The sequence below is a fragment of the Lucilia cuprina genome, chromosome 2 (genome assembly GCF_022045245.1).
Source record: "Lucilia cuprina isolate Lc7/37 chromosome 2, ASM2204524v1, whole genome shotgun sequence".
Classification (NCBI taxonomy): Eukaryota; Metazoa; Arthropoda; class Insecta; order Diptera; family Calliphoridae; genus Lucilia; species Lucilia cuprina.
In genome coordinates, this window is record NC_060950.1 from 932,651 (window position 1) to 945,426 (window position 12,776).

The 12,776-nt window shown below is 28.7% G+C and overlaps 2 protein-coding genes across 13 annotated transcripts in view; both read left to right on the plus strand.

The window, feature by feature from the left end:
- Window positions 1-1,342: 1,342 nt before the first annotated feature.
- Window positions 1,343-9,366, plus strand: LOC111683823 (medium-chain acyl-CoA ligase ACSF2, mitochondrial-like). 2 transcript variants are annotated; one of them, XM_046947425.1, is made up of 4 exons: window positions 1,343-1,407; window positions 7,339-8,610; window positions 8,673-8,814; window positions 8,880-9,366. In XM_046947425.1, the coding sequence occupies exons 2-4, from the start codon at window positions 7,532-7,534 to the stop codon at window positions 9,105-9,107; spliced, it is 1,449 nt and encodes a 482-aa protein (XP_046803381.1). In that variant the 5' UTR covers window positions 1,343-1,407; window positions 7,339-7,531; the 3' UTR covers window positions 9,108-9,366. The 2 variants fall into 2 exon arrangements, with proteins under 2 accessions (XP_046803381.1, XP_023301710.2); XM_023445942.2 differs by lacking the exon at window positions 1,343-1,407 and adding an exon at window positions 7,115-7,266.
- Window positions 9,367-9,515: 149 nt separating this feature from the next.
- The window catches only part of LOC111683862 (serine/threonine-protein phosphatase 6 regulatory ankyrin repeat subunit A), a 31,043-nt gene continuing 27,782 nt past the window's right edge, over window positions 9,516-12,776 (plus strand). For all 11 annotated transcript variants that reach the window (XR_006940394.1, XR_006940396.1, XR_006940393.1 and 8 more), the window contains exon 1: window positions 9,516-10,641. Coding sequence is in view for 8 of the 11 variants with exons in the window: in XM_023445994.2 (XP_023301762.1) it covers window positions 10,252-10,641 (390 nt within the window). In the remaining 3 variants the exon portion in view is untranslated. The remainder of the gene's footprint in view (window positions 10,642-12,776) is intronic.

Here is a 12,776-nt window from a genome sequence, read left to right on the forward strand (position 1 = left end):
TTTTTCTGAATATTATAAATTTTCCTTTATTTTATGGGTTTTATAGCATTTTTAAGTCTTATTGGCTAAACATCTAGTTTTGCTAGCCACTGTACATGAATTCTATACTTATAACAGTGGGTCTTTTAAATATTGTGTATGTTTATGTGAGTATGTTTATATACCATGTAGTAAGCAGAATGTAGTTTTTATTAGTTTGAAAGCGTCGTAGCTGTTTTAAAATATTCCACTGTTCAAATTTTTTATGCCAATTGTGTTTACTTATTACACCCTTCACCTTTGTGAGAAGGGTAGGTTTGTCATTAGGTTTGTAATTTCTACAATATATTTTTCGAACCCATAAAGTATATGTATTCTAGATCGTTATAGGCAGCGGTGTCGATTAAGACATGTCCGTCTTCTTGTTTGTTGAAATCAGTTTTTAGAAGACCCCAGACATCTGCGAGATCTGAATCTACAATATTCGAAAAAAGAATTTTGAACCCAGAGACTTGAAATTAGGTATGAGGAGCGTATATAAGTAAGAAGGGTATATAAGTTTCGACACAGTCGAATATTGAATTTTTACTTGTTTTTTCTTTAGTTTTTGTTTTTATTTTCATATTCTTGATCATTGTTAAATGACTATGCTACAATAACAAGAGTAGAAGAGTATGGCAGACCATATGATAACCTAGACTAGTTGGTTGTATATTTTTTAAAACAACAAGAGAGTAAGAAAGCGATAAAAATGACAGTTCGTTGATAGAGAATTTTTTTTATTTTACTGGATATTTTTCCCCAGTATACAATTTGCAAATATATGTTTTATAAACATATGATTGGAAATGTAAACAAATTAAAAAAGTAGGAAAATAACACAAATGTGGCAAATTGTTATAAATATCAATTATAAATTAAAAAAAAAATAATAATTAGAAACATCAAGTTTTCTTTTGCTCATATTTATTTAAATGGATAAAAATTTAATTTTTTTATTTATTGTTTATGTATTTTTCACATTTGTTTATAGTTGAAAATGTCATAAATGGTGTACAACTAGCGATTTTCATTGAAATTTCCAAATATTGAAAACCAAGAAAAGTATCGTAACATATAATTTTGCAATAATAAACATTAATTAATATTAGAGTACTCAATTATTCGGGTTTTTGTCTTATTCGGTTTATTCGACAAATAAGTTGCAAGTGTATGTTGTTTTAATAATTATTTCTTTTCTACAATATTTTTCATCCAATAACAAACAAATTTATAATTTTCCATTACTTTAAATTCAAATATTACAAATTATTTATTTTCATGTGAAATCCTCTTCTATATAAAGAAATTAAGTTCATTAAACTTAAGAATGTATATATTCCAGCCACAAACCTACAAACTATTGGATGTGTCGCCTTGACTCAAACGGTAAGTTTTTTGATTGCGTTAGTATAAAGATATATTAATTATAAGGTAGTGTTATCAGAACAGCTGATCGTTTTTTGCAACTATGTTCATTTTTCACCGTGGTGTATAATTAATGTTAAACTTTGTTTAAATTTTGTAAATGTCAAACTTTGTTTTTTAATCTTTTTATTGCATTGTAAAAATGCGCAAAAAATTAGAATATGTATTGTGTGTGTAGGGTTGCCAGCCTGGCTGGATTGTCCAGCTTTTTTGGTGCTTGTCCAGTTTCAAGCTAAAATTTAATTTGTCCAGCCAAATATACAATATTTAGTATACTTCAATAACTTGGCAATAATTTTTATGTTGTACTTACTTTTGTTTTTAGTATTTATGTGACAGACTTAACCGAAAAAATGTAAGTTTAGATAATTAAATTGTAAAGAATGCAATAAATTCATTTAATTGTAATATTTTGAAATAATAATACATAAAGTCTCTGTTTTAAATATTATTACTACTACCTTTTGGTGCACTGATGAGCTTAAAATCACTTTATGGGGCGAACAAATCTTGTCCGTCCTTCCGTTAATATTTTTATAGGAACTTCTTATAAAGCACTTATGGTACTTATATGAAAAAACCATTCCAATTTTTATGAAATTTGGTGGGAGTAAATTAAGTCCACAAAATTAAATTTAAAATTGAAAGTAAAAATGCAATTTTTAGACCTAAAAATTAAAATTCTGTATAAACAGATGCTGTGATAATAAGTCGAAATTCTGAGATAAACCAAAATATATTTATTTATATAAATCTAACTAATATTCTTAAGTAACATAGCTAAGGAAAATGAAAACAAAAAACAAAAGTTGTAAGAACATTTAAAATCGTACGACGATCAATAATCGCGATACATGCAAATATTTGATACCTTTGGCTTCAACTGTATCATTGGGACCGCGACTTTTAGTTCTTTATTTAGATTTTATGGATAAAGCTGAAAACTAGGTTTTATTTTATCTTGTTAAGTTCTTAATTTTAGCCAGTTCTTCTGCGAATGTAGATGATTGCCTTTACACAGGTAAATAGCTCTGAAGTTATGGATGCAATGCTTACATTCGCTACACGTTATTATAATTGGTCAAATATACCCCATAAAGTCTCTTAACTCATATTTCGAAAGAAATCGTCAAATCTGTGCTTAAATGGGAACTATTTTTAATATAAAAACTGCTTTCCAACAAGTCCTGTACGGAGTTTTTTTTAAATTGCGCTGTGTAAACAATTGAGTAATTTTTCAAAATATTTATTAAATATATTAGTAAACAAATCCGCGAAGATGCATATTTTTCTAAAGTATCGCTATATGTCAAAATAACAGCTAAATTAAAATGTTTTTGTTATTCTGAAAACTTTGTAAAAATTCGGAAATATGGCCAAAACAAAAATTATTAACAAATATTTTATAGAATTTTTAGTTATGGGATGTCGAATAGTATATTTGCATAAAAAGTCCAGAGATATAGGAAGTGTTGAGTCGCGATATGACATATTTTGGTGTATCACTGTGAAATTATTTATACAAAACCAACATTAAAATTTTCTCAGTTTTTTTTTGTTTTGTCCAGCTTTTTACAAGCCAATGTCCAGCTTTTTGTGAATCGGAATCTGGCAACCCTATGTGTGTGCAAGAAAATGTGTTGGAATATAAATTGTTTATATTTTCGCGAAAAAGAGAGTTGGACTTTCACACATTATACATTTATGTATGTGTGTTTGTCTGTTTACACAATTAAAGATTTTTTGTTATTTAAATTTAATTTATTTTAATTCTGTGTGACGAGGGATATGTTATTCTGAAACAATGTCATAGCCCAACTTCTTATTTTTTTGTAAATGTTACATCAAAATATTTAATTTTGACTTTTGTTAATTTATTTGTACCAATATTAATTTAACAAGGTTATATCGTCCCTACAACGACCAAAAGCAACATGCATCTTGTTTTTGTAAAATATGCCAAACTGTCAAAAAAATCTGTGTACGGAAAATAAAATAAATATAAAATAAATAAAATAAAAATATGAATTTTAGTGGAAATATTCAAATTTTTATGTATTAATATTAAAATACAATGTTAATAATTGTGGAAAGTTGTGAAAAGTGAAATCACACTATTTGCAAGCCAAATAAACACAAACGAGCTTTTTGTAAAAATTAGTATTCAGACATAATATTGACATAATTAATTTAAAACGTGTGACAGGACGAAAGATTTACCGTCTTATGCAAAAACGATTATTAAGTTAACAATGGTTGTTAAAACCTGTTTTTATATGGAAAAAGTTTGTAGTAAACCATTGTTAACTTTAGTAATCGTTTTTGCATAAGGTGGTTAATGTTTTGGGCAATTAAACAAAAATTTTCATAATTTGAATAAATTTAAATTTCTGAAATTTTTATTTAATGTTAACAAACAGAAATTTTGATAATTTGGCTCGAAACTGCTAATAATCAGCTGTGCGGTCGAGACAACCTTGTTTAATGAACCTTGATACGTACGAATATTTGTATATCAAAATAAAGAAATTACGTGTACACATGTAATACATATCGAAGGACTATATTCAATAGTCTCTATCTAAAATAATACAAGTTTTCAGGAAAGCAAAAAAGATTTTTGAATTTTTTCTTCTACAATATATTCTTACGACCATATTCTAATTCCTTTTATAAAAAAATTCAAAATTGTGTATTATTTACAAAATTCAGATAGAGTTTTTCTCTACGACAATTTTTGTTCAATCTTCAGATAGAAAGTATTTCATAGAAATATAAATAATATCAATAAATATTATATTTTGTACATTTTAATGAAATAAAGAAACGGAATTGTTGAAAAAGTAACAGATTATAAAGTTTTGGTATAAAATCAATGTTATATTGTTAAACACGGCAAAAAAAATTATGAAATTAGTATCATAATGACCAATATCTCGAAAATTATTAAAACGGATTTGTGTTCAGCATGTCCAAATTAGTAAAAACAATTGTTTTGTCACAAAAAATTATCCAAAATAAAAGAGTTTGAAGCAATTTTTGGATAAGATAGAGAGTTTTGCATTCAGATTTTTTATTAAGTTAGAGAATTTTAAAAATTGCTATAAAATTGTCAAAAAAGTATTGTTTCTCTTGGAAATTTATATCACTGATGCTGGAAAGTTTGCCGAATATTTTGCCATCATAATCTTATTTTTATGAAAATGACAGATAGAGACTATTGAATATAATCCCTAGATATGTAATTAATAAACATTATAATAAGAAAAAGTACAGTATTGCATTTGCCACCCTAGTTAAAAAACATCTTGGTAAATCAATTGAAGTTGTAAAGCGTTAGATGCAATTTAATCTGACAATTATTTGAAAGACTTTATAAATGATTATACATATGTAAATGGAATTTATATTACATTATTATAATATTATTTTTATACCCTTCACCTACGTGAGAAGGGTATATATAAGTTTTAGCCATCAGTTTTCAGAAGACCCCAGATATCTGCATGAAATTAGCATGTAGGGCCTTGACTGGGTAAGAAAGTATAAAGGGGGACTTTTTTGGTACTTTTTCGTTCTTCAAAATGTACTTTTTAAAATTTCTATAATATTGAACCTAGAAATATGAAGTTAAGCATGCAGAGCCCGGATTAATTTATATCGTATAAAATGGGCTACAATTGGTATTTTTTGATTTTTTGTAATAATATTCGTAATGACTGTTTTTTAACACATCATGGTGAAGGGTATTTAGATTCGGCACAGCCGAATATAGAACTCTAACTTGTTTATTACGTAATTACTATTAAATATGTTAATGAATTACTTCTTAATTCAATAATAAACTAGCTTCCAGAGAGCATTGCGGGCAAACAGAATGCTAAATTGTATTAGAATAAATATGGCACCCATGGGGCTTAACATATTTACCGACAGCCAGAAGGCAATTAGCGCGATATTAAGTGATAAAGCTGAATCTATGAACGTATTGCATTGTAAGAAATTGAGTTTCTGAATATCGAACTATAATACATTTTGCGAATACTATATAAGATAATTCTTTTGTTTTTACAAACAAACATTTTCTATGAAAAGTATCACACAACAGGCCCGACAGTCACCTAAGCGTATTTCTTCCGATTTGGATATATCCTACTATAAACCTAACCTAATGTATAATTTAATTGTATCCATTATTTGAAAACGAGAAAATTTAATAAACTTCTTATCTTAAATAATAAGGTATATAAAATTCGACATACAGGCAAAACCCAGTATAACGAATCTCACATTAACGAAAATCCGATATAACGAACAGAATTTTAACATTAACTACCTTATATAGCTATATGTACTCGCTATAACGAACAAAAAGAAAAAGTACCTAAATTCCAGCTGTGATATTGTTAATGTCAAAAACTTAATTGAGCAATTATAATTAATACAATGTAAAATGAAAGAAGTCGTTCATATTCCTAATTTTAGTTATTATGACCTATCGAACAAAATGCGCTATAATCTAGAAAGACTAATTCTGTTAGATGTGAATCTAATGATAACATTAGCTTAAATAAAGTTAAAACCGGATACATTGAGTTAATACAATTTAACAGCAAAATAAATTTTTCGAGGAGGACGAAGATATCCCAACATGTTACAATTATTCCATGTTCAGTTTTTTAAAGAGTTTTATTTTATCTTTTTGATTGAATTTGGATCTAACAAATAAAATAAAGTTAAGAAAATAGTAGGAAATTAAGTGGTTAGAAAAAAATCCATCAGCAAAATTTCCAAAACGTCTAGATTTTCAAAATGGAAAAACGTGAATGGTTTCTTGTCCATTAAATAAAGAAATTTACTAGAAAAAAAAATAAATTCCGATATAAATCATTCGTTATTTCGGGATTTGACTATACATAAATATTTTTGCTTTTGCATAGATAAGAAAACTTAACAATCCTAATGCTTTGACCGACAAATATTTTTATTAAATTCAGTAATTTGCTATCAAATCTGTGAAAGGTTTCTTTTAATACTAATACTTAAATAACCTGAACATGATCTGGCATAAATTTAAAGAAACTGCTTTTAACTAGTACTAAATAAGTATATCATATCAAACTAAAAGAGACTTCTATATGTACTATATAAGTATACGAACCTAACATGGGTAACACTCTATAGGCCAAAAAATATTAAGAAAATATTTAATCCGATATTAATAAAGTAAAAACATGTACCTATGTACTCATTTGCTACAGAAACTACCGATTTCCAAAAATATCTGTTATTATCGGTGTACGAGTGATTTTTTGTTGCAATCGTTAAAACTAGAACCCATTTTTCACGTATATTTGATAAGTAAATAAGTAAACATATTAATGCAATTATAATTTTTCATGTTTAAAACTGAATACTACGCAGTAAGTAAAAATTAAATTCTATTTAAGTATATTAAGTTTAACGTTATACATATTCTGTAATTTTTTAACCACATGTAGGGTATTATCATTAGATTACTTTGTTTAATTTATTACTTTTATGTTATAGTAAATATATAAAAAACAAAACCCAGATAATAAGTCTCTTATGTTGTAGTAAGAGACTAATCAAATATTCTCTTTCTACTTAGAAAATGTCTTGAAAAAAGAAAAACAAACACTTACAGAGAAGAAAAATACACATACGTTTGTCATTCAATTAAAAATCTCCGAAGGTTTAAGTTCAGTTTTCAAATCGTTCAACAAACAAATAATTTAAAATGTTATTAAGAAATATACTTAAACACAAAGTGATATTAAATTTTAACTATTACAGATGGTAGATACTTGTATTAGATTTGGGTATATGTATAAAAAATATTAATTAATATTATTTTTTACTTTTAAATAGCTGTAGTAAATTCGCCTATACACACCAGCCTGGAAAAGAACCTTTACAATATAAAAATTTGGGGCAACATATAGAAAGAGCTGTTGAAAAATATGGACCACAAATAGCAATAAAATCTAGCTACGAAGAAAAGCATTTAAGTTTTGAAGAATCGTATAAAGAGGCCATTAATTTAGCGGCAAAGCTTCGAGAAATGGGTTTAAATCAAGGGGATCATTTGGGAATTTGGGCTCCCAACACCATACAATGGTATATAACCTTTTTGGCTTCTGCCATTGGAGGTTTTCCTTTGGTATGTATTAATCCTGCATTACAAGTTCCCGAACTGGAATATGCTTTGAAGAAGGCAAAAGTCAAGTGTTTAATAACAATGGATTCCTATGGTAAATTAGATTTTCAAAACAAATTGAAACAATTGTACTTAGCAGAGAGCACTAAGCAAAGTCCACTTTCAATTATCATAAAAAGTGATAAGAGTGATGAAAATTTCATAAATTATGATGATATACTAGAAAAGAAGTCTGACCTACAAAATATAGACGCTCTGAAGATAGAGATGCCTCAGATATCGCCTAAAATTCCGTGTGTTATACAATTCACATCGGGCACAACGGGTCAGCCTAAAGCCGCTTTACTTTCTCATTACAATATGGTTAACCAGGCATTTTATATGGGAAGAGCTTTAAGATTGCACCCAGAAGGCAAATCATTATGCCTTACTGTACCAATGTTCCATGCTTTTGGTTTAAGCATATTAGCAAGTTGTCTTTACTATGGCAGTACTGTATGTCTGCCAAGTCCAACATTTAATGCAGTATCCGCCCTGGAATCCATAGAACGTGATAAGTGCAATGTAGTAGTTGGCACACCCACCATGTTTGTTGATATGCTGGATAATCAGTCTAGACTTCAAAAATCGGTTGATAGTTTAGAAGCTGCATTTGTAGGCGGTTCGGCCTGTAGTCCAGAAGTTGCCATACAATCTAAAAAAGTATTTCAGCTACGCGATATGGTGATAGGATATGGCTTGTCAGAGGGCACAGCGGCTGTTTTTGCCCAAGATGGCTCTGAAACCCTAGAAAGTTCTCTACATTCTGTAGGGAAAATATTCGGCCATGGTGAAGCAAAAATCATAGACGACAAAGGAAATACCTTGAATTTTGGAGAAGTGGGAGAGCTTTGTATTCGTGGTTGGTTTAACATGTTAGGTTACTTTGAAGACGAGGAAAATACTCGTAAAACTAAGGATGTAAATGGCTGGCTAAAGACTGGGTAAATTAATTGTTATCATACATTATCATATAAAGATATACTATATATTATATTTTTTATAGCGATCAATTTTTATTAGAATCTAATGGTGTGGCGCGGTATCAGGGTCGCAAAAAGGATGTAATTATAAGAGGAGGAGAGAATGTATTTCCTAAAGAGGTAGAAGACTTCATAAATCAACACGACAGTGTTCTAGAATCTCATGTAAATATAATAATATAATAAATATATTTTCGGAATAATATAGAAAACTTTAATTTTTCGGACAGGTTATTGGTGTGCCGGATCATCGTTTGGGTGAAGAAATCTGTGTTTATATGCGCTTGAAGAAAGGTGCTAAACCTTTGACTGTTGAAGATATTAAGTTATTCTGTAAGGGCAAATTGGCTTATTTCAAAGTACCTAAATATGTGAGAATAGTGGATGATTTTCCCAAAACCACTTCAGGAAAAATACAAAAGTTTAAATTACAGGAACTGTTTAAAAGTGAAAAATGAATCCCGAGTTATTATAAACCATAAACTTGGCAAAGAAAAATGAACAGAAATAATTTAACGAAAATTCTTAAACGGTATTTTTGGTTTATCATTGTTTACTAAACAATAAAAGAATAAAGTAATTATGTGAACAAGTTTATATCACGTAGTACTATTTAAGTACAATAATGTATAGTATACACTTAAGAACGATATACACGATATTTAATACAAATAATATATTCATTCATTATCTAAAAATAAAATTATTTAATAAGTACTTATATATTATTTCCTCTTTGGAAAGAATTCTTTAAAGCATTGTAAGATCAACACGTGTTGTAAACAACATTTACCCCAAAAAAGGGCGTCAAAAAATGTATTCGCTCTATCAAGTGGCTGCGCAAGTCTTTCGTTGTGTTGCTAAGGAAGAGAGCTTAATGGGCTTAAGTTTCGTTGTGTTCCTTTCGCTAAAAATTCAAATCAAAGTCTAACTGTTAAAATATGGCAAAAGTAAATCAGAACACTTTAGACTTTCGAAGCTGACGGTTGATTTTTAAAAAAGAAAAAAAGCGTTCTTATTCTGTACATCTATAGTTAATTGTTACATAGTATAAGGAAAAAATTAAATAAAACAACAAGAAATACTAGTAACAAAGGAAACGGAAACGGTGCGGTTAGAAAGCAAAAATATAAATAATATGTATATAACAACCATATAAACGAATTAATATTGTATTTATTTAGGCGTGAGTGTGTGTATGAAACGAAAACAACAGCTGTATTTGTGAATGTTGGTTAAAAAGTGTCTATGAGAGTGTACATGTATGTATGTACATACATATGCTTGTATAGAATGTGTTACCAATAAATATGTAAATTTTTTGGCAACAAGAAAAAAAGTGGTTTACCTTTATAGATAGATTGGTAGTTAAAAAAAGCAATGGAAATATAAAGTAAATGAAATACATACAACAAAATAAAAATGAAAAATAATAGAAATTCTTTAAAAGTAAATGAAATGTAAAAATTAATATCTTTAGTAAGTTCAAATGAGGTTTTCAATATGGCCAAGTATGTCAAAAGAAAATTAAATTTAAACACGTTGTGTAATAAACCAGAAAAACTTTAATAAATTAAGTAAAATAATGTCTAAAATTTCATAATGTCTCAACCTGGTAAACGCGGAGGAAGAGGTGCGGCCGCTAAGGGAATAGGTCGTAATACACCCTCCTCTGTAACAAGTGGCGCGACTAGTAATACTCCCGATGAATCGGTAGTGGCCAGTGACCGAAATACTCCTGCCAGTAAAGCTGAGTCCGATCCCAAAGATGATAGTTCGAGTAATGGCGATCGTAAAGAAATCGATGGCGCTCCTACACCAAAGCCACCAAGTGCAGGAGCTTCCATACGTGAGTCAGCGAATAAAATTTTAGCGTTATCTATGAAAGGAGAATGGACGCCAGTGGAGCAAGAGTTAAAGAAATTAGAAAAATATGTTGCCAATCAAGGGGAAGATGGGAATACGATACCATTGGCTGGAATACATGACGTGGTATGTAAATACAAATAAACACACAACACATTTCATTAATGTTTAAAAAACATTTTAAGAAGTTATTCTAATTTTAATAAAGACTGAATAGTTGCGATTTTGAAGTGTCTATTGCGAACAGTGTTATGGATGTAAGGGAGGTACATACATAAGAAAACTTAATCACATTCAAAAAATTTTATTAGAGTTTACAATTAAAACTACTTATAATTTTGGTTTTTAAATGTGATTTTAAAATAGAAAATCCCTAACCCTTTCACGCACAAAATTAAACCGCTGTTTTTTTATAGATATGACTTCACCACACACTTTATTTTGACGTATATTGATCATTTTTGAAAAATGGAAATGGTGTTTTCGAAGGATATTATCCTTTTTAAAAAATGTTTTATGGAGGTAATAACGAAAAATATGTTCTTTAAAATGCTATAAAATTAAAGCTTTAATGATTTTTTAACATTGAAAACCTAAAAAGTGCTGAAAATTATATTTTAAAATAAATAATATTCCTCTTTGAAGAACTGAAAAAAATATATTGAATTGAATTTTACGTTCAGATAATCTAAAAATAATAAATTCCACGCTAAAACTGCAAAACAAGCTGAAAATTAAAAAAATTATGATCAAATTTATAAGGAATAACACGTCAATTTTTGTATAAAAAACTCGAAATATTCTTATAAGTCTTACACATGGTATTAAAACCGAACCATACAAAATAAGTAAGAGTGTTATATTCGACTATGCTGAATCTTATGCACCCACAATCAAAACGTATGCAGTAAATAGAATGCTCTCCTACAAACATGAGGTTGATTTTTGGCTTGGGGTAGGGTAAATTATAGACCGATTCTTATAAAATTGCTTCATATAAGAGTTATACTCGCATTTTTTAAACAGTTATGACTGTTAAAGATGTTTTTGGGGGCCATTTTTATGATGGCTATACGAAAACCTGACCGATATTGCCCATTTTCAATACCAGACAAACCAACCATCTAGCTCTTTCTTATCTTGTATTTAACAGACAGACAAGCGGCCAATTCTAGATAATCTTAGAATTTTATAAGGATAGAGAATATAAATACTTTTATGGGTCTATGATAAATATTTCGATGTGTTACAAATGGAATGACAAAATCAATATACCCCCATCTTTTTTGATGGTGGGTATTATTATGCTCTTGTGAGTAGGGATTATCATTTACAATAAACCCATGTCATTAAATTTATATCGTCTTTACCCTTTATCAGGAAATCCATAAATTTATTTCTAAAATTTGATATATCTCGTACTTTATTGGGGCTACAATGACTTTGTCATTCGTTTGTAATAAATCGAAATATTGTTCGTAGACCCACAAAAGTATATTCGACTCTTATTAAATGCAAACGTCTGCTTATTTAAAACACGAAGGAGTTCGAATGGAAGTAGACAGAGGGTTTCAAATTTTTAACAATTACTTCCTATACGTAATTGGTATTGAAACGTTTTCGCATAGCCCCCTTGTGTTTCCCTGGAAAACAGTTTTAAATTTTTTGACTGTCGGTCTACACCCTTTAGTCCCTTTCAGAATATAACTTTAACCCTCTACTGGCTTAAAAATGCGATAAAATTCGACATACAAAAGATTTATATGAACTAAAATCGTTTCATCCCTTTCAGAAAATAACTTTAATACTCATTAATCGGAAATATTGTCAAAATTATTGGTTTTAAATAGTAGGCATTTATTTAACAGACAAAAAGTTACAGAAAACGACAAAAACTTTCCACTGTGGATCGGTCCACAAATGACCCAAGTCTCTTTTGCGAGCACCTTCCGAAATTTAATAGTTATCATATATTCCTCACAAGGATTTTCTAAATATTTTTAATCCGATTTTAAGTTTTCATTGTTTTATATTTAGGTAAATTTTCTATTAAGGAAACTGTTTTAGAAACAAGTTTCTTTAGTAAGGAATTGGTTCTGTTTGGATTACTGTATACTTAATACATAAGAAATGCATTATTTTTTAGACGTATACATATATATGTTTGTATAAATACAAAAAACTCAATATCATGACAAGAAGACATTGTAGTGCCAGCAATATACAAAAGTGTTCCAAAAATTTATGAATATTTACAAGCG

Excerpts from the sequence above, each read along its gene's own strand:
- LOC111683823 (XM_023445942.2), top strand. The coding sequence starts at position 7,208 with ATGTTATTAAGAAATATACTTAAACACAAAGTGATATTAAATTTTAAC. Across the intron at positions 7,267-7,338 it reads AATTTTAACTATTACAGATG|CTGTAGTAAATTCGCCTATA; the intron begins GTAGATACTTGT and ends ACTTTTAAATAG. Across the intron at positions 8,815-8,879 it reads ACAGTGTTCTAGAATCTCAT|GTTATTGGTGTGCCGGATCA; the intron begins GTAAATATAATA and ends TTTTTCGGACAG.